The following is a 22,629-nucleotide window of genomic DNA, read 5'->3' on the forward strand; positions in this document are numbered from 1 at the left end:
CCCTTTACTCTTGTTTTCTTGAAGTATAATTTACAAACCATAAAATATCCATGTTTGATGTGTATAGAACACTGTAGAAAAAGATGGAAAAATACCTAAATTAATGGAAAGACATTCCATGTTCATGGATGAGACTTAACACTACGATGGCCGTACTCCCCACATTAATCTTATTTCTGCCTTTCCTCTTTTATTCTTCTTATACTCCCATCATGTGTATGCTGCCTATTGGATGGTATCCCACAGGTCTTTGAAGTTCTGTCCAATTTTCTTCACTCCTTTTCTTTCTTTTTTTCAGATTGGATGCTTTTATTCATCTCTCATCAAGTTTGTTGATTTTTTTTTCTGCTACTTAAAATCTGCTTTGCAACCCCTCTAGTGAGCTTTTAATTTTCATTATCATACTTTTAAACTTTAGAATTTCCATTTGGCCCTTTTTTAAAAGATACATTTCTTTCTCTTCACCTTTTTCATCCATCCTCCCTGTTCCCCCAGAAACCATCAGCTTGTTCTTTCCATAATCTGTTTCCGTTTGTTTTGGGTTTTTTTGTTCTTTAGATTCCACATATAAGTAAAATCATATAATTTTTGTCTATTTTGTGTCTGACTTATTTCATTTAGCATAATATCCTCTACGTCCATCCATGTTGCTGGAAATGGTAAGATCTCATTCTTTTTTTATTGTTGAGTAATATTCCATTATACATATATGTACCACATCCTCTTTACCCATCTATTTATCGATGCACACTTAGGTTGTTTCCATATCATCATCATTTTAAATAATGCTGCAGTAAACATAGGGATGTGTATATCTTTTCAAATTAGTGTTTTTATTTTCTTCAGATAAATACCCAGAAGTGGAATTGCTGGGTCATAAGGTAATTCCATTTTTAACTTTTCTGAGGAATCTCTATACTGTTTTCCATAGCACCAATTTACATTCCCAACGGCAATGTATGAAGGTTTTCTTTTCTCCACATGCTCACTAACACTTACTATTTGTTGACTTAAAAATAATTTCTAATTCTTTATTGGTGTTCTCTGTTTGATGGTTCAATGTTATTCTTTTAAAAAATTCTAGCCTGACCAGATGGTGGCGCAGTGGATAGAGCATCAGATGGGGATGCCGAGGACCCAGGTTCAGAACGAGGTCACGGCTTGAGCGCAGGGTCACCAGCTTGAGCATGGGGTCACTGACTTGAGTGTGGGATCATAAACATGACCCCATGATCACTGGCTTGAGCCCAAGGTTGCTGGCTAGAGCAAGGGGACACTCCCTCTGCTGTAGCGTCCAGGTCAAGGCACATATGAGAAAGCAATCAATGACATCTAAGGTGCCGCAATGAAGAATTGATGCTTCTCATCTCTCTCTCTCTCCCTGTATGTCTGTCCCTATCTGTCCCTCTCTCTGTGTGTCTCTATCTGTCTCTGTCAAAAAAAAATAATTCTAGACCCTGACCAGTTGGCTCAGTGGTAGCACATCAACCCATCTTGTGGAAGTCCCAGGTTTGATTCCCGGTCATGGCACACTGGAGAAATGACCATCTGCTTATTTTCCCCTTACCCCACTCCTTTCTCTCTCTTTCTCTCTCTTTCTTTCTCTCTCTCTCCCTCTCCCTCTCCCTCTCCCTCTCCCTCTCCCTCTCCCTCTCCCTCTCCTTCTTCTCCTTCTCCTTCTCTCTCTCCCTCTCCCTCTCCCTCTCCATCTCCTGCAGTCATGGCTCAATTGATTCTAAAGCTTTGGCCCTGGGCACTAAGATGGCTCCATGGAGCCTCCAACTCAGGAGCTAAAAATAGCTCAGTTGTGAACATGGCCCCAGGTGGACAGAGCATCAGCCCCAGAAAGGGGTTGCCAGGTGGATCCCAGTCGGGGTACATATGAGAGTCTATCGCCCTGCCTCTCACTTAAATTTTTAAAAAATTCTGTAACATGATTTTTTTTCTTTGAAATATCCATAATATAAGCTTTGGAGACTGTTTGGTAACTCCACCATCTGCACCCTCACAGTTTCTACTAATTCCTTTTTTCCAGTGTAGAGTACCTTTTTCCTTTTTCTGTTTACATATCTCATACCTTTTTGTCAACAATTGGACATTTTAGATAATAGATTGTCACCACTCTGGATTTTGATTCACTCTACTCCCCAGCCCAGGGTCAGTTGCTTGTCAAGCCACTTGCCTGGACTAATTCTGCGGAGTCTGCTTACCTTGCAGTGACTGCTGCACAAAGGTCCTTTGGAAGTTCTTGATTATTGTTGTTTCTATTTAAACCTGGCTCTTCAGGAATCACCTCTGTTCCAGCAAAGCTTGCTGGTGAGCCAATGGTCAGAAGCCAGTCTTGACTCAGTACAGCTTCCTCCACATGCTAATGGATCTTTGTGTAAATTGGGGGATGCATCTAAAGTCTGGGTGGTGTGTAATCTGCACCAGCTTTACTCTTGTGTCCACAGGCCTTACACTCACGGGGGACAAGCAGATGGTGGGGGCCGTCTTTGCTCTCATGCGGCTCCTACGTGAACACAGACTTCTAGATCCCCTATCATATGTGATAGCTTATCTTCTTGGGGATATCGTGTTCCTTAGATCGCCCTGTTAAATCCTGACTTGTCTGCTGCCCTTGTTTTCTGCCCAGCCAGTGCCACAACCTTGCTGTGATATGGCTCTCTCTGAGTTTGCCATCGTCTTTGACAACGCTCATGGGCACATGTTTTTCTATGCTCAGCTCCAAGTCCATCCCTCCCCTCCAGGTGAGGCTGCCAGTCCGGAGGCTTGGTCCGTCCTACTAGGACCTCTGCTCCAGGGAGATGGGGCAGGGAGGCTGGGAGTTAGTTTTAGGCAAAAATGCCACAGAATTCCATTTTTCTTAGTGTGTTTCAGTATTTTTTTTTTTTTGAGTACTATTGAATTGACATGATGGTGTTCAATTTCCAGAGTCATGAAATGGCTATTTTTGTGAATTTTGTCATCATTGCCTTTTGGAGGGAAGACCTATGAGGCTTCTCACTCCCCTGTTCTGGGAACCTCATGCACTCTTTTTATTCTTAACTTATGTTTCTTGGTTTGAACCTCGTAACAAAACTCTGGATTGAAGTTATTGGCATTTTCATTTTACAGATGACAAGACAAGGCCAGAACAGATAACATCTTTCCCCCAGGTCATCCTACCTAGAAAATGAATGGAGCAGGCCTGGTTCTAAAGGTTCTTAACCAGGCTGGGGACAGGAGGAGCCCACTCCTCACCGGCACAGAAGAGACCACCAGCAGAGGGGACACCGTGAGGGTCTCCTGCTAAATCTGCTGTAAGGGTGAGAAACAAACTTGAGTAACAGCCTTCCAGTGTTTTAAACAGCTTTGTGGCAATTTAATTTACACATCACACAATCTATTGATTTAATGTATACAATCCAGTGGTGTTTAGTATATTCACAGTTGTGCAGTCATCATCACAATTAATTTTAGAACAGCTCCATTCTCTCCAAGAGAATCCCAATGCTCATAATTAGTTACTCTAGTTCCCACCCTCCCAGGCCTTAGCAAGTCTAAGCCACTTTGTCTTCATAGCTTTGCCTATTTTGGACACATTCTATAAGTGGGATCAGAGCACATGTTGTGTTGGTGCCTGTTTTCTTACACTTAGCATAGTGTCTTCATGGTTTATTCATGTTGTCTGATATGTACGATTATTCTTTTTCTTTTTCTCTTTCTTTCTTTCTCTCTTTCTTTCAGGTGAGAGAAGGGGAGATAGTGAGGCAGACTCCCGCATGCTCCCTGACTGAGATCCACCCAGCAACCCCATGTGGGGGTAATGCTCAAGTACTACGCTATTTTAGCACCTGTGGCTGATGTGCTTCAAGGGAACTATCCTAAGCTCCTGAGGTCATGCTCAAACCAGTAGAACCACTGGCTACAAGAGGGAGAGGGTGGAGGAGATACACAGATGGTCGCTTCTTCTGTGTGCACTGACTGGAATCGAACATGGATGCACATACACCAGGCTGACACTGTATCCACTAAGCCACCAGCCAGGGCCAATTTATTCTTTTTTAATTGTAGAATAATCTTTCATTGTATGGATAGACCATATTTAATTTCCCCATCAAGTGAATATAGATAGATAGATGATAGATAGATAGATAGATAGATAGATAGATAGATAGATAGATAGATCCCCAGTTCCTAGCACTGAGCTCTTAAAAACCCTGTAATTTTCTAAGTGATAAGAGCAGTAGAAGCAGCTCTTGTTCTAATGTTTCATATTTGACCCTAGTTCTGACATGGAGCTCCGAAGGCCCTTGGGACTTCCTGGGTGATGGGAATATCTTTTGTTCTACTAGGTGACTCTTGGTGGACTGCTGCATGAGGGCTGGCCACCAGAAAGACCAGGCCGTGACTGGAAGCTTGGAATTTTCAGCCCCACTCTCCCATTCTCCAGAGAGAGGAGAGGGGCTAGAAGTGGAACTTATGTTCGATAATGCCGATGTGATGCATGCAGCCTCTATAAAAATCCAAAAAGTACAGGGTTTGGGGAGCTTCTGGGTTGATGAACATGTTAGTGCTAGGAGAGTGTCATGCCAGGAGAAGGCACGGAAGCCCCACACATTTTCCCCCACACCCCCCTGTGCATCTCTTCCATCGGATGTTCATCTTTATCCTGTATCATATCCCTTTATAATAAACTGGTAAATGTAAATAAACTATTTTCCAAGTTCTGTGAGCTGCTCTAGCAAATAATTCAAACCCAAGGAGGGATGGTGGGAACCTATGATTTATAGCCTACTGGTCAGAAGCGCAGGTGAGCACCTGGGCTTGTGACTGGCATCTGGAATTGGGGAGTACATCCCCAGGGACTGAGCTCCTAACCTGTGCAATCTGATGCTACGCCCAGGTAGATAGTGTCAGGACTGAGTTATAGGACACCGGCTGGTGTCATGGAATTGCTTGCTGTGGGAAAACCCGCACACATCTGGTTTCAGAAGTGTTGTGAGTGGGGTAGTTGTGAGAGTAAGGGAGAGAGAGACACAGAAGGAAGACTGAGTTTTTCTACTAATCTGAGCATATTTCTGGGCTGTATGGTGAGTCTCTGTTTATCTTTTTAAGGAACTGCCAAACTTTTTAAGAGGGACCACACCATTTCACATTCCCGTTGCAATGTATGAGGGTTCTAGTTTCTCTACATCCCTGCCAATACTTATTATCTTTTTTCCTAATATTATAGCATCTTGGTGAAATAAAATAGTATCTCCTTTTGGCTCTCCCTGAAAGCTAATGATGTTGGACATCTTTTTCTGTGCTTATTGACCACCTGTACATTTTTTGATGGGCTATCTATTCAGTGTCTTGGCTCATTTTTTAATTGGGTTGTCATTTTATTATCTACATACAAAAGTTCTAGATATGTTCTAGATACAGGATCCTTCCTTAGACCTGATTTCCAAATACTTTCTCCCATTCTGTCAGTTGTCTTTTCACTTTTCTGATTGTATTTTAAGTATTAATTTTTTACTTTTGATGAAGTCCAATTTATATACTTTTTCTTTTGGCACTTGTGCTTTTAGCATTATAGCTAAGAGCTTATTGCCTAACCCAAAGTCTTGAAGATGTACTGCTATATTTTCTTCTGAGAACTTCATATGTAGTTTCAGTTTCAGCTCTTACAGTTAAGTCTCTGATCTGTATATTTTGAAGTCAATTGCAAATGTGAAAGTTTATTTTTGGACTCTCAAGTTAGAGTCCATTAATCTATATACTTCTGCTAGTACCACACTCTGTTGATTACAGTTCTTCATAGAAGTTTTTAAGTTGAGAAGTATGAGTCCTCCACTTATGTTCTTCAAAAAACATTTTTTTTTTATTTTGGGTCCCTTGAAATTTCAAAAATGTCTTTGAGTTTTAGGATTAGTTTGTCAATTTCTGCAAAGAAGCCAGCGTGAATTTTGGTAGGCTTTGCATTAAATTTATAGATCAGTCTGCAGAGGATTGCCATTTAACAATATTAAGTGTCCTCATCCAAGAACATGGGATGTCTTTTCATTTACTTAGGTCTTTTTTAATATCTTTCAACCATGTGTTGTAGTTTTTAGAGTATAATTCTTTCCTTTTGTTTTTTTCTTGTTGTTGTTGTTTGTTAAATCTAATCCTAAGTATTTTCTTCCTTGTTTACTGTGGTAAACGAACAGTCCATGGATGTGACCCAGGGTGAGCTGGTGTCCATGAAGCAGCTGCTGTGTGTGGAGTCCCCACAGCAGATAACAGCTCTTAGAACTCACATTGCCCTGAAAAAAAGGGATTATTGCCGACCAGGCAGTAGCGCAGTGGATAGAGCGTCAGACTGGGATGCAGAGGACCTTGGTTTCAAACCCCGAGGTCATGGCTTGAACGCAGGCTCATCAGCATGAGCACGGGGTCACTGACTTGAGCGTGAGATCATAGATATATCCCATGGCCACTGGCTTGAACCCAAAGATCGATGGCTCAAAACCCCAAGGTTGCCGGCTTGAGCACAGGCTCATCTGGTTTGAGCAAGGGTTTACTCACTCTACTGTAGCCCCCCTCCCCAGGCACATATGAGAAAGCAATCAATGAAAAAGCAATCAACAAACAACTAAGATGCCACAATGAAGAATTGATGCTTCTCATCTCTCTGCCTTCCAGTCTCTATCTGTCCCTCTCTCTGACTCTCTGTCTCTGTCAAAAAATGGGGGAGTTGTTATGTACATTTTGCAAGTGAGGAAATTGAGCCTCAGAAGAAGGGAAGCACTTTTTTAAAAAAAAAGACTATATTGATTTTAGGGAGAGGAGAGAGAAAAACGGTGGTGGGGAGGAATGAAAAATATCAACTCCTAGTAGTTGCTTCACATATGTGCCTTGACCAGGCAAGCCCAGGGTTTCAGATCAGTGACCTCAGGGTTCCAGGTCGAATGTTTTACCCACTGCGCCAGCACAGGTCAGACTTTTTTGAGAGTGGGGGAAATTTCATAACAAGTCAATGTGAGGGCTGCAGGCCTTTCTGATCTAGAAAATGGGCCGTGTCTCCAGCGTTCCTTGAGTTCTGAGCCAGGATGAGGAAGCCATTCTGGGAAGATAAACATGGTCGCAGTGAGACGTGGCAGAGAAACTCCCGCTCTGAAAATGTCTCCTAGGCTGGATGGCTCCTCAGCCAGCTGTGCCCCAACTCTGTGGCTCTGACAGGGACGCCAGTCGGGTTCCTGGTGCTGAGTGTGCAGTCAGGAAATGAAGTGGATTCTGCTGAACACCCTGCATGAGCGAATGGCCCTTGCATCTTTCCTTCTCCCCTTCACCTGGTCATGGAACATTAAATCATTTTAGATGCATTTTAAGTTATTTAAGACTCAGGGACAAAAAAAAAAAAAAGACTCAGGGACATTAAACCATGAGCCAATGTCCTGTGATTTTACCTGATAAACTGAACTTCTTGCTCTCAGGCTTAGGAACACACAAGCACAGTCCTGGTGAGGTTGATTCTTATCTGGTTGGAAGGGGTGGTGTGAGGGGAAACAGGTTGTATAAAAAGGCAGCAGAAGCTGACATTTTTCAGTCACAGGAAGGCCAGCAGCCATGGTACCGCTCATGGGAATCTTTTTTATTTGGACTAGCTTCTGTGCACTTCTACAAGAGGGCCTTGCACATGAAGGTGAGGGATGGGAGATGGGCTGGAACTGGGCTGGAAGGAAGCACACCAGAAATGAGTTGAATGGTAAAATTGTTGATGATGATGATGATGATGATGATGATGATGATGATGATGATGATGGCAGCAATCGATATATCTGTCATTTCTTGAGTGTGTCCCAAGGGCCAAATGTTATTATATTATTAAGGACTCTTTTTTTTTTTTTCAAACAAGTCTCTGAAATGTAAGCCTAGTCAGTAATATTATTGACTATCAATTCTCACAACAGCTATCTCATTCCTAAATATGCTTTCCAACATTCCAGACATGGACAGCCTGAACACAGGGTTACTTATATTGAGCAAAGTGAGTTTTTGATGTGAGTAGGGTTAAATGTTTGGAATAACAGAGAATTATTGTCAGGGAAAATCCATGATTAGTATGGGACTGTTGAGTCCCAGCTGGTTATTTAATTCATGTGTGTCAGTACGATAGCCGCGAGAAAGTATAAGAGTTTTATCCATCTGCTTTGTGGCAGCCTTCTCATCTATCTGTTTCTAATGAAGTAGATTCCAAGATGTGAAGAACATACAGTGTTGCTAACTATAGTCACTGTGTTGTAGAATAAATTTATGGAACTTACACTTAAAAATGTGTTTGTTCCCAGGCCAGTTGGCTCAGTGGTAGAGTGTCAGCCTGGCGTGCAGGAGTCCCGGGTTCGATTCCCGGCCAGGGCACAAAGGAGAAGCACCCATCTGCTTCTCCCCCCTTCTCCCTCTCCTTCCTCTCTGTCTCTCTCTTCCCTTCCCACAGCCAAGGCTCCATTGGAGCAAAGTTTGCCCGGGCGCTGAGGATGGCTCTGTGGCCTCTGCCTCAGGCGCTAGAATGGCTCTGATTGCGGCAGAGAGACACCCCAGATGGGCAGAGCATCGCCCCCTGGTGGGCATGCCGTGTGGATCACAGTCGGGCTCATGCGGGAGTTTGTCTGACTGCCTCCCCGTTTCCAACCTCAGAAAAATACAAAAAAAAAAAATGTGTTTGTTACATGGGGCCTGACTGGTGGTGGCATAGTGGATAGATCATTGACCTGGGATGCTGATGTCCCGTATTTGAAACCCTGAGATCTGTGGCTTGAGCACAGACTCGCCAGCTTGAGTGCAGGGTTGTACAGGATCATCAAGATGATTCTAAGGTCACTAGCTTGAGCTCAAAGGTCCCTGTCTTCAGCAAGGGGTCACTGGCTCAGCTGGAGCTCCCCAAAGGCACATGTGAGAAATAATCAACGAACAACTAAAGTGCCACAACTACGAGTTGATGCTTCTCATCTCCTTTCCTGTCTCTCTGTTAAGTGGGAAGATCTCATATTGTGTTCTTACCATAATAAAATATGACATTTTCATGTGAAAAACAATTTAGAGATGCAGAGCAGTTCATGCCATCAAATGTGTTCAGATTGCCTCCATTTTATTCTCTGCTTCGCTATTTATCTTCTCTATTCCTCTATTTTTTGCAGCTCATTTGCAACATCATACCAATATCGCAGGTAAGCAATGTTGGAAAACAATGAAAACAAAACAACGATTAAACCAAACAAACTAATGTGTGGGATGGTCACCGTGACCAGCTTTCTTCACAGGCATTCTACATACGTGGGCTAAGTTTGCCCTCTCAGCCATGGGAGGGGCAGGTGCACACATTCCCCAGGCTATAGGTAGAGCACAAGCCCTACCACCTGCCTCCAGTTGTTGTTTTAAAATTTATTGATTGATTTGAAAGAGAGAGGAAAAGGGATGAGGGGAGAGAGAGGGGAACATCGATCTGTCGTTCCACTTATTTATTCATTGGTTGGTTCTTGTATGTGCCCTGAACAGAGATTAAAGCCACAACCTTGGTGTATTCAGACAATGCTCTAACCAACTGAGCTACCCAGCCAGGCCCCCTCTCCTCCCACCCCCTCCACCCTGAGTTGTTTATTTATTAAAGCCAAGCCACCAGTACATAGTGGGGCTGGAATCTCAGGACAGGGCCTCATTCCAAGGGATGGCTTCTTAATAAGGGAGCCTGTCCAAGAAGTGTAAGGCAAGGCTGGGTGGGGGGAGAGGGTATCAAACAGAAACACGCACAGGAGTCGCAGAGGGGTGATGTTTGCCGCCAGTAAATTCAGTGAGGCAGCAGAGAGAATTCATCCAGGCCAAAGATGCCTAGACCACAGCCATGGTCACACAGCCACAAAGCCCTCTCTGGATTTCCATAGTTAACATCTTCAATCTACTCAAAGGCCAAAGTCTGCACACACTGAAACTTGCTTAGTTACACCATGAATGTGACTCATTATTGGTCTTCTGAACAATGTGAGGCAGATTATTAATGAAAATAGCAAGACAGCACCTGTATTCACAGATAGAAAATGTACTTAGACTTTTGGTGTTGAATCAGGTGGAGCAGAAGCTCCAGACACAGCAAATAAAAATTATAATTCCACATCAGGCCCTGGCTGGTTGGCTCAGCTGTAGAGCATTGGCCCGGTGTATAGAAGTCCCGGGTTCGATTCCCAGTCAGGGCACACAGCAGAAGTGACCATCTGCTTCTCCACCCTTCCCCCTCCATCTTCTCTCTTTCTCTTTCTCTCTTTCTCTCTCCTCCTCCCTCAGCTTCAAATGGTTCAAGCAAGGTGGCCCCAGGCACTGTGCATGGCTCCGTGGCCTCACCTAGGTGCTAAAATAGCTCATTAAAGGAGCAATGGGGCAGCAGCCGCAGATGGGCAGAGTATCACCTGCTAGGGGGCTTGCTGGATGGATCCAGGTCGGTCCGGGCACATGCAAGAGTCTGTCTCTCTGCCTCCCTGCCTCTCACTTAAAAAAAAAAAAAAAGGAATAATTCCAAATCAAGCTGCTTTATGGTCTGGCAAGCTGATCTGTGGCCTGGAGCTCCAATGTCCATGAGAAATGTCTCTGGGTAAATAATGTCACTGGAAATTAAATCTGTCATCAGGCAGGGTCCACATCATATTGACCTTCACATCCCTGATGCTTAGTAGAGGGCTCTGCACGTGACAGGCCCCTTGTAGTGGTTGTGATGGGCTGGGTTGCACAGAAATGTCGCCAGAACTACTGCAGAGACGGTGACACACTAAAGAGCTGAAGAAGAGAACAACATCTGCTTTTTTTGTTTCCCTCAGATGACTGTATTTTCCCTTTTACCTATGGAGGCCAGAAGTATTTTGATTGCACTTCACATGGTTCTATATACAACTGGTGTTCTCTAGATCATGAATACTCAGGGAGATGGAAATATTGTACAAAGGATGGTGAGTATGCAGCTTTTCCTCAGATGGGAGCATGTGGCTTTCCAGATGAAGGGAGATTTCCGTAACTGCCTCCTAGGTGGGAGCCTCACGCCCCTCCTCATCCGCCCCAGGCGTGCCCTTTCTTCCTCTTTGTCTGTTTTCCCTATTGATTTGAGAGAGAGAGAGGACAAGAGAGGAAAGGGGTCGGGGAGAGAAAGGTATCAACTTGTTTCACTTAGTTGTTTCATTTAGTTGTGTACCCATTGATCACTTTTTTTTCTTTCTTTCTTTCTTTTTTTCTTTTAATGAGAGGAGAGGAGACAGAGACAGACTCCTGCATGTGCCCAAACCAGGATCCACCTGGCAAGCCAACTAGGGAGCAATGTTCTGGCCATCTGGGGCCCTTGCTCCATTGCAGCTGGAGCCATTTTTTAGCACCTGAGGCTGAGTGCATGGAGCCATCCTCAGCGCCCAGACCCAACTTGCTCTAATTGAGCCATGGCTGCAGGAGGGGAAGAGAAAAGAGAGAGAGAGAAGCAGGAGGGGAGGAGTGGAGAAACAGGTGCTTCTCCTGTGTGCCCTTACCAGGCATCTAACCCAGGACATCCCCACACCAGGCCAATGCTCTACCACTGAGCCAACTGGCCTGGGCTGATCGCTTTTTATTATGTGCCCTGACTGGTGGTTGAACCCACCACCTCTGGCATGCTGGGTTGATGCTTTATCCACTGAACCACCTAACCAGGGCCCCTTTGTCTTGATAAGACTAAAATAACTGCCTTGGCCAGGTAGCTCATTTGGTTAGAGCTTCATCCGGATATACCAAGGTTGGGGATTAGATCCCTGGTCAGGGCACATATAAGAACCAACCAATGAGGCCCTGGCCAGTTGGCTCAGTGGTAGAGTATCAGCCCAGCACATGAAAGTCCCGGGTTCGATTCCTGGTTATGGCACACAGGAGAAGCGCCCATCTGCTTCTCCACCCCTCCCCTCTCCTTCCTCTCTGTCTCTCTCTTCCCCTCCCGCAGCCAAGGCTCCATTGGAGCAAAGTTGGCCCAGGTGCTGAGGATGGCTCCATGGCCTCCACCTCAGGCACTAGAATGGCTTGGGCTGAGATGGAACAATGCCCAAGATGGGCAGAGCATCGCCCCTGGGGGGCATGACAGGTGGAACCGGTCGAGCGCATCTGGTTGGGCGCATGTGGAGTCTGTCTACCGCCCCACTTCTAATTTAGGAAAAATACAAAAAAAAAAAAAAAAAAAGAATCAACCAATGAGCTTAGCCTGTGGTGGCGCAGAGGATAGATCATTGACCTGGAATGCTGAGAGGGCTGGTGTGAAACCCTGGGCTTGCCCCATCAAAGCACATGCAACAAGCAACCAATGAACCACGAAAGTGAAGCAACTATGAGTTGATACTTCCCGCTCCCCACCTCCTCTCTGTAAAATCAATAAATGACATCTTTAAAAAAAAATTTTTAAAAAGAATCAACCAATGAGGGCATGAATGAGTGAAACAACAAATTGATGCTCCTCTCTTTAAAATCAATAAAAATTAAAAAGTAGATCTATTTTTGAAAAAGACTAAAATGAGCTAACCACAACTAATTTCCTCATCCCTTCCTTTCACTTTTCAGACTATGCCAAATGTGCCTTTCCCTTCATCTATATGGGCAAAGTACATAACAGCTGCATCACTGATAAGAGTGTTCTTCAGAAGGCGTGGTGCTCGGTTACTGCAAACTATGACGAGGATGGAGCTTGGAAGGAATGTTACTCCAAGGTAAGAGTGTCTGGGGCAGGATGAGAACAGACGGAATGAGTAGGGAGGAGATAGAGTTGGGTGAAGAGACGGAGTCAGGTGATTCCGAGGGAGCGAGGAGACAGGTGGAGAGGTGGAGGAGGAGAAAGGGAGCAGGAGGAAGGGTGAGAAGCAGGGTTTGGAGAGGAGAGAAAGGGAGCAAAGAAGGAAAGAGGAAAAGACAAAAGGCAGAATGCAAAAGATGAAGAGAGGAGAGTTAGCAAAGGAAGAACAGTTTGCAGGACAAGAGAGCAAAGAAAGGATTGGGAAAGGAAAGAATTAGTGGTAAGAGAAGGAGGGGTGGGGAAGGCAAGAGGGGAAGAGAGCACAAGCCACAGGCTTCTGAGCCCCTGCAAGAGAGCATGGGAGTAGAGCTGGCAGAGAGCAGAGAGAAAAGGAGAAAATTGGAAAAATAAATAGAACTCATTCACATTGATAAGAAGACCGTGTTACATTCCTACTGTGCAGTGACGCTCCCCACGGCCAACCTTTGAAACCGAAGTGCAGAAAATCAGGAAATCTCATGCATGAAGGTCATGCTCTGAATGACAGTGGTGAAATCCTTTCCCTGCAACTCCGTGTCCCCTCCTGCCCCCCAATAAACCAGGTCCTCTGCAGGTGTGACTCTGTTATTCTTTCCTGAAAGGAGCCATCTTCCACATGGGAGGGGCTCTGCATGAGCAGGGGGATCACACACAGGGTCTTCACGCCCTGGCCTTCTCCTCTTCCAGACCTGAAACATCACACACCCCGGCTGCCTTTTGTGTGGGCCTGAGTGAAAGGCAGAGGTGTGGGAGGCCGCGGGCAAGGAGGCTCCCCGCGGCCACAGAGGGCTGTGCTGCCATGGACAACTTGTCTTTCCCAGCTTCACTGAAACGTTCTCTTTCTGGAAATATTCTCCGACTCCAGTGGAAGGCTCTCTGGACATGTTCTCCCAGTCTTTCACTTCCTGCTTAGAATTCAACCATCCATCTTCCCTGGGGGACTTGAGTCTTTGGGAGGACACGACGGACTGTGTTGTCTGTCCTGGCCTTGGTCCTAAGTGCAGAACCAGACACACACTGGGTCATCCAAGACATTTTTCAAAAGGCCTATTGCCCGATAAACATATTCTAGAGGAAGTACTTCAGTAAATAGCTGGGTATGAATGAGACACAGTTAAATTCACAGGTGCCGGAAACAAAGGGCCTGAAAGGCAGGGCCTAACCTGTACTCCGGGGCCCAAGCCACCAGGGAGGTATGTAATAGTGTCTGTGAGACCTCTCAGTCACCAGTGGGGTCACCGTTGATGGCCTTTATGACACTGAAGTTAGTAATTGAGACTATAACTTAAAACCAAGTCATGGTAAGGGCTATCCAGTTAAAGAATCTAGAAAATCTTCTCTTTGTGGTCTCAGAGAAGCAAGAAAGAAATCTGACACTCTAAATGGATTATAAAGAAATATTTATTCAGAAAATATACCCAGTATCAGTAAGAACAGGGAAAGTCTGTGAGATCTGGTTTGTAGCCCCCACGTCCACCACCCACCCCAGCTCTGTGTGATGCAAGTAACATTATGAGTGGGTGGAGCCAAAAGACAGCTTCCCCTTCTTCCATCTCCCAGACAAGACCTGTGGCATCACCACCCAGGGTGGCAGCTGCCCCCTCACTCATCCCTTCAACCGTACATCTCGCGGGTAATTTCAGGCAACTGGGACTGACAGATTGGAGACTCTCTCCTCCACCCAGCTGTCAGTCACTGGGCCCGGGCCCCACCCCGCGACAGCAGGCTCAGAATACTGAGTTCCCTGTCACTTTTGCCCCAGCCTGCTTGTAGTGGAGAGTTTTCCATGCTGGGAGAAGCAAGCCAAGAAGGCCAGAGGGGCTAACCACTGGCCAGTGCCCAGTTCGTGAAGCAAGAGTGACATTCTGAGAAAAGCCCTTCACGGTCCTTGCCTGCAAGCTGTGGCTCAGAGATCAAGATAAAAGCAGAGATACAAAATTAATTTTAAAAATAACTTAAAATTTAAAAATTGCCATGTACAAAATAAATTTAAATGTATTTGAATAGTCTAGCAATGAATAACTCAAACACAAAATTAGGAAAACAATTCTATTTACAAATAAGAACAGCTTTGAATTTCTTCCCCAGAAAGTGACTTTGTTATTATTTTTTTAATATTTTATTTATTGATTTTATGGAGTGTGGGGTGGGGGATGAGAAGTAGTTGCTTCACTCTAGCTGTTCATTGGCTCCTTGTTGTATGTGCCTTGACCAGGCAAGCCCAGGGTTTCGAACCAGTGACCTCAGTGTTTCAGGTCAGTGCTCTATCCACTGCGCCGCCACAGGCCAGGTGAAAATGACTTCATTTGGAATAGAATGGGGGGTCGTTCGTGACTAAAGACACTTGCAAACTGTGGAGATGTTGGTGGCAAGTAAGGCAGAAGGGCCTGGTGGCTCCCTAACAAGCCAAACCCTGGGCTAGTGTTTAACTAGAGAGAACTAGGGAAAGAGACAGCAAAGAGGAATCCTCCAGGGCTCAGGACTAACCTCCAAGCTTGGCCTCGGAAACGACCCCTGCCTGAATTTCACTGTGAAGCAAGTTATGTCCCAGGGCACTGTCAGAAACAATAGAATATTCAGCCAGCAATTAGTGGAACCTAACAGCTGGGTGTAATGACAACAAAGGCAAACAGCTCAATGAAGAGATGAGGAGGAGGGGAAAGACAGTCTCTCCGGGTGACTGTGCCTCCAGGGAGGTCTCTGTGAGAAGCAGCATCAGAGGCTCCCTGCAGAGAAAGCAGAGGGTGCTGAAGTAGTCCAGCCAAGTCCCTAAAAACAAACAGACCACAACAACAAGAATCCCTGGGCAAGTAGTAATAAGAATGCAGAGTTGAGGTCATATATAAAATATACAGGTTTCAATAAAAAAAAATGGAGACGTACAATGATATGAGAAAGTGTGACTCATACATAGGAAAAAAACTGATTCATACACAAAATTGCAGGATATTGTATTTCTATAGTCTAGCAATGAATAACCCCAAAACAAAATTAAGAAAACAATTCCATCTATAATGGTATAAAAATAATGAAGTAGGAGTATATTTAACCAAGTAAGCAAAAAAGTTATAAAACTTACAAAATATTGTTAAAAAAATTTTTTTTAAGTGTGAGGAGGGGAAGAAGTGAGACAGATGCCCGCATGCGCCCCAACTGGGATCCTCCCAGCAACCCCTGTCTGGGGCCCATGCTCAAATCAACCGAGCGATTTTTAGTGCCTATGGCTGACACTCGGACCAGCAGAGCTATCCTCAGCACCCAGGGTGGATGCTCGAACCAATCAAGCCCCTGGCTGCGTGAGGGGAAGAGAGAAAGAAGGGGGAGAGGGAGGAGAGAGAAGCAGATGGTAGCTTCTCCTGTGGGCCCTGACCAGGAATCGAACACAGGATGTTTATACTCATGGCTGATGCTCTATCCACTGAGCAAGCCAGCTAGGGCCTGAAAAATTAAAGAAGGCCTAAATAAATGGAAAGCTCCCATGGCGATTGATTGGAAGACTTAATATTGTTAAGATAGCAGTTCACCCAAACTGAGCCACAGATTCAGCTCAATCCTTATTAAAACCCCTGCTGTCCTCTGTACAGAAAATTGACAAGCTAATTCTAAAATTTGTATGGAAATTCAAGGGTCCCAGAACAACCTAAACAATCTTGAAATGGAAAAACAAAATCAATCTAAGACTCAGACCTCCCCATTTTAAAACTTACTGCAAAGCCAGAGTAATCAAGACCATGTGGTTCTGACCTTTCGATAGACATATGTCCATGGACTAGAACAGAGAGACCAGAAATAAACTTTCACATTTATAGCCAAGTGATTTTTGGACAAGAGAATAGACTTCTTAGCAAATGGTGCTGGGACAACTGATCATCCACAAGGAAAAGGATGAAGTTAAACCCCTGTAGTATTAGTTTCCTAGGACTTCTGTTAGCAGAGTACCAGAAATGGGTGGCTTAAAACAGCAAATTTATTCTCCTACAGATTCGAAGGCTAGAAACTTGAAATCAAGGAGTCCATGTTCCCTCGGAGACTCTTCTAACGTCTAGTGGTGGATGTGGATCCCTGGTGTTCCTTGGTTTGCAGCTCCACCAGTCCTGTCCTGCCTCTGTCATCACATGTGCATCTCTCTTCTTGACTAGTAACATGAACATTATGGATTTAACTTTGTTTGGTTCTGGGTATTGCTTCTACCAGGAGGTATCCTAAGCAATGTTCTAGAATTCCATTTAGCTATTTGGAAACACTGATCTTTTTTGGTCTCACTTTTATGATTTGTGAGGCAGGTCTGGAACAACGCTTCCCTTAGGCTAATTTTCCCCACTATGAGAGCAAGACCTTCCTGAGTCCAGTGCCTCGTGGGTTCGATTCCAGCTGATGGGAACAGTCATTATTCCTTGCCCAGGGAGGGTCAAGCCTGACCTCTGCTTGTTTCAGATTGCTTTTGCAGTCCTGGTAGTTTCCTCACACATCTATGATGTTCAACAGCCACAGTCAAGAGTCCCATCTGCAGGTCTCTGGAGTCCTCTCTGTGCACTTGCTCCTTGCTGCTGTCCTGTCCTGCACACACTAGCTGCTTCAATTTCCTCGGACTCTGACATCTAGGTGACCCTCAGCTCAGACCAGCTACCACACTCCACCTGAGTGCTCTCTTCCTTACCACGGCCTAGAAAGTCTCTCAGAATTGAGAGCTGGTGTAATCATAGGGTCTGCCTGTTTATTTCCCAATCTCGCAGGAATTGTTGTGCTTTGTGGCTTGATGTCAAGCATCTTGAAAACTATTATTTCATATATTTTGTCTGGGTTTTTTTTCATGTAAGAGGATAAATCTGGCCTTTGTTGCTCCATTTGGAGAAATGAAGCTGTCTTCTTTTACTTTGAACCTACCTGTATTTTTGTAGTCACAACAAGCAGTTTCTTGTAGATAATATATAGTTGATTCATGCTTTTAAAAAAATTTATTCTGATTATTGCTCTTTTTAATAATCAGTCTTTCATAATTTGACAATTAAACTTTTATAGAGTTTTGAGTGGTTATTCTAGGGATTATAATATTCATATTTAACTGTTCATCTACTTAGAATCAGTATTTTGCCACTTCAAGTGAAATGTGGAAACTTTATCATCATATAGATTCCTTTACCCTCTTCCTTTATGTTACAGATGTCGGTATGGGAGGCATTTAATTGAGACTTAAATGTTGATAGAGAATTTTCAATGGCCTTGTGACAATGAGGAGGAGGACAGGAAGAAAAGTCATCAGAGCTGAGGTGGCAACCCAGGTACTAGGTGGTAACAGAAAGGATGGAGAGGCACATGAGACATTATGAAATGATGAAGGGACATTTCAGGGTGATCGGTTGGTCCCCTTGAGAACAAGGAAAGGTCGCATGAGATAAAAGTTTGATTCTGGTTTTGGTGTTGTAGTTCTTTTTGTGACAGAGACAGAGAGAGGGGCAGATAGGGACAGACAGACAAGAGGAAGAGAGATGAAAAACACCATTTTTTCATTGTGGCACCTTAGTCTCCTTAGTTGTTCATTGATTGCTTTCTCATATATGCCTTGACGGGGGGGCGGGGGGGCCACAACAGACCAAGTGACCCATTACTCAAGCCAGCGACCTTGGGCTCAAGATGGTGAGACTTGCTCAAACCATATGAGCCCATGCTTAATCTGGCAACCTCGGGGTTTCAAACATGGATCCTCCGCATCCCAGTCCAACACTCTATCCACTGCGCCACCGCCTGGTCAGGCAAGTCTGATTCTGAAGGCATGAAATCAAAGCAGTGAAAGTGATGTTTGACAAGGACCAGAGACATCTTCCCCAGGCCAAAAACACATATGGAGATTTTAAATTTGGCTTAGGATGTGAGAAAACATGGAAGACCACTTCTGTCTTAATACCAAGAAATATCTGGATATTGTAAAATGTCAAAATACAGGAGTGGGCAAAAGTAGGTTTACAATTATTCATATGGAAAAAGACATACAGGTTATGATTATGACAACAGCTTTATTAACTGAAGGCAATGTCACTCAAAACTGTAAACCTACTATTGCCTGTCCCTGTATTCATTGCAAAACTAAGGAGAAACGATACAAGAAAGCATTTCTGATTACCATAGAAAAGAACTCTTCATAGGTGACTAGTAAGGCATGGCAGCTTCTGGAGGTAAATGCTGGGTCTGGGAGAAGGGAGGTGGAGGAGAAAATATGTCAAAGACTGAGCGGTTCTGCTGTGTCAAGAAACATGAATGGATAGGAAAATAAGACCCTTAACTATACTCTTCACAAGAGTTCTGCTTCAGAGCAAAAGACACACATATAAAGAGATGTAAAAAGATATTATCTCTAAGTGAAACAAATAAACAAAAAGCTGTGATAGCAATACTTATATCGGACAAAATAGACTTTAAGACAAAGGTTATAGCCTGGCCGGGCGGTGGCGCAGTGGATAGAGCGTCAGACTGGGATGCGGAAGACCCAGGTTCAAGATCCCGAGGTCACCAGCTTGAGCGTGGGCTTATCTGGTTTGAAAAAAAAAATAGCTCACCAGCTTGCACCCAAGGTCAATGGCTTGAGCAAGGGCTTACTCGGTCTGCTGTAGCCCTACGGTCAAGGCACATATGAGAGGGCAGTCAATGAACAACTAAGGTGCCACAACGGAAAAACTGATGATTGATGCTTCTCATCTCTCTCCGTTCCTTTCTGTCTGTCCCTGTCTATCCCTCTCTCTGACTCTCTCTCTGTCTCTGAAAAAGAAATAAATAAAAAATAAAAAAATAATTTAAAAAAAAGACAAAGGTTATAATGAGACACAAAGAAAGACATTACATAATGATAAAAGAATCAACCTAACAAGAAGATATAACCCTTGTAAATATTTTTGCATCCAACAGAAGAGTGCCTAAATATATAAAGCAAATATTGGTAGACACTAAGGGAGAGATCAACAGTAACAGAAGCACAGTAGGGGATTTTAACACCCCATTGATGTCAATAAATCGACAAGAAGACAACAGCTTTAAATCACACACTACACTAGGTGAATTTAATTTATATTTTCAGAGCATTTCACACCAAAGCAACAGAATGTACATTCCTTTCAAGTGCACATGGAATATTTTCTAGGATAGAACACATGTTAGGCCACAAGACAAGTTTCAATAAATTTTAAAAGATTTAAATCATATCAAGCATCTTCCCTGATCAAAATGGTATGAAACTAGAAATCAATTACAAGAAGAAAACTGGAACACACACAGACAAATGGAGGCTAAACAGCATGTTACTAAACAATGAATGAGTCAACGATGAGATTAAGAAAGAAATCGAAAGAACCTTGAGGCAAATGAAAATGAAAACACAACAACCCCAGATACATGAGATACAGTGAAAGCAGTTCTAAGAGAGAAATTCATAGCATTACAGGCCTACCTCAAGAAACAAGAAAAATCTCAAATAAACAATCTAACCTTCCACCTAAAAGACTAAGACTTAGAAAATAAAAGCCTGAAGTGAATAGAAAGAAGGAAATAATAAAGATCAGAGTGGAAATAAATAAAATAGAGTCTAACAAAACAATATAAAGGATCAATAAAACCAAAAGCTGTTCCTTAGAAAAATAAACAAGACTGATAAGCCTTTAACCAGATTCATGAAGAAAAAGAAAGGTCCCAAATAAATAAATTATAAGTGAAAGGAGCCTGACCAGGTGGTGGCACAGTGGATAAAGTGTTGAACTGGAATGCGGAGGACCCAGGTTCAAGACCCCGAGGTCACTAGCTTGATCATGGGTTCATCTGGTTTGAGCAAAGCTCACCAGCTTGGACCCAAGGTTGCTGGCTTGAGCAAGGGGTTACTTGGTCTGCTGTAGCCCCATGGTCAAGGCACATATGAGAAAGCAATCAATGAACAACTAAGGTGTCGCAACAAAAAACTGATGATTGATGCTTCTCATCTCTCTCCGTTCCTGTCTGTCTGTCCCTATCTATCCCTCTCTCTGACTCTCTCTCTGTCTCTGTAAAATAGAAAGAAAGAAAGAAAGAAAGAAAGAAAGAAAGAAAGAAAGAAAGAAAGAAAGAAAGAAAGAAAGAAAGAAAGAAAGAAAGAAAGAAAGGAAGGAAGGAAGGAAGAAAGGAAGAAAAGGGGAAAAATAACAACTGACACCACAGATATGTAAAGAATTATAACAAAATAACACAAATCATTCTGCTAACAAATTAGAATTGGCAAAATGGATAAATTCCTAGAAACATATAATCTTCCAAGACTGAACAAAAAGAAACAGAAAACCTGAACAGATCAATTACAATAAATAAAATTGAAAGTTATCAAAAAACTCACAGCAAATAAAAGTCCTTGTAGATGGCTTCAGAGGTGAATTTTACCAAATATTCAAAGAAGAACTAACACTTATCAATAATTCCAAAAATTTTAAGAAGACTCCCAAGCTCATATTTTGAGGCCAGCATTATCCAGATTCCAAAATCCCATAAACTACAAAGAAAGAAAATTATAGGCCAATATCTGTGATGAACATTGATGCGAAAATCCTCAACCAAATATTAGTATACTGAATTCTACAATGCATTAAAAAGATATACACCAAGCCCTGGCTGGTTGGCTCAGTGGTAGGGCGTCGGCCTGGCATGCAGGAGTCCCGGGTTCGATTCCCGGCCAGGGCACAAGGAGAAGCGCCCATCTGCTTCTCCACCTCTCCCCCTCTCCTTCCTCTCTGTCTTTCTCTTCCCCTCCCGCAGTCAAGGCTCCATTGGAGCAAAGTTGGCCTGGGCACTGAGGATGGCTCCATGGCCTCTGCCTCAGGCACTAGAATGGCCCTGGTTGCAATAGAGCAACGCCCCAGATGGGCAGAGCATCGCCCCCTGGTGGGCATGCCGGGTGGATCCCAGTCGGGCGCATGTGGGAGTCTGTCTGACTGCCTACCCGTTTCCAACTTCAGAAGAAATACAAAAAAAAAAAAAAAAGATATACACCACGATCAAGTGGGATTTATTCCTGGGATACAAGAATGTTTCAATATCTGCAAATCAATTAACTCAATATACCACATAAACAAAATAAAAGACAAAAATCTATGATCATATCAATAGATGCAGAAAAAAGAAAAATCAGCACCCATTTATTTATAAACTCTCAGGAAAATGGAAGTAGAGAAACCATACCTCAACACAATAAAGGCATTATATGACACACCCACAACTAACATATTCAACAAGGAAAAACTAAGTGTTTCCCTTAAATTAAAGAACAAGAAAGGGATGTCCACTTTTACTACTCTTGTTCAACATAGTACTGGAAATCCAAGATACAGTAATCAGACAAGAAAAAATAAAAGGTATACAGACTGTGAGGGAAGAAATAAAACTGTCATTATTTGTGGATGACATGATACTGTTCATAGAGAAACTTAAGGATTTCACTAATAAACTATTAGAATTTTTAAATGAATTCAGTAAAGTAGCAGGGTACAAAATAAATATTCAGAAATTGATTGCATTTCTATACACCAATAATGAACTATCAAAAGGGAAACTAAGAATACAATCCCATTTACAATTGCATCAAAAAATAAAATACCTAGGAATAAATTTAACCAAGAAGATAAAAGACCTGTACTTAGAAAACTATAAGATACTGAAGAAAGAGACTGAAAAAAATACAAATAAATTCAAGAATAGGCCCTGGCCATTTGGCTCAGTGGTAGAGCGTTGGTCCAGTGTGTGGATGTCCCAGGTTTGATACCTGGTCAAGATACAGAAGTGCCCATCTGCTTCTCCACCCTTCCCCCTATCACATCTCTCTCTATCTCTATCTCTCTATATATCTCTCTCTTTCTCTCTCTCTC

At 43.4% G+C, this 22,629-nt stretch overlaps 1 protein-coding gene across 1 annotated transcript; it reads left to right on the forward strand.

Annotated features, from left to right (window-relative positions):
* Window positions 1–7,569: 7,569 nt before the first annotated feature.
* LOC136397321 (seminal plasma protein A3-like) lies at window positions 7,570–13,325 on the forward strand. The gene is made up of 5 exons (XM_066371841.1): window positions 7,570–7,654; window positions 9,147–9,176; window positions 10,812–10,940; window positions 12,556–12,701; window positions 13,188–13,325. Exons 1-5 carry the CDS (start codon window positions 7,579–7,581, stop codon window positions 13,188–13,190), a joined length of 384 nt encoding a protein of 127 aa, XP_066227938.1. The 5' UTR covers window positions 7,570–7,578; the 3' UTR covers window positions 13,191–13,325.
* Window positions 13,326–22,629: the final 9,304 nt, after the last annotated feature.

This window comes from Saccopteryx leptura, chromosome 3, assembly GCF_036850995.1.
Source record: "Saccopteryx leptura isolate mSacLep1 chromosome 3, mSacLep1_pri_phased_curated, whole genome shotgun sequence".
Classification (NCBI taxonomy): domain Eukaryota; kingdom Metazoa; phylum Chordata; class Mammalia; order Chiroptera; family Emballonuridae; genus Saccopteryx; species Saccopteryx leptura.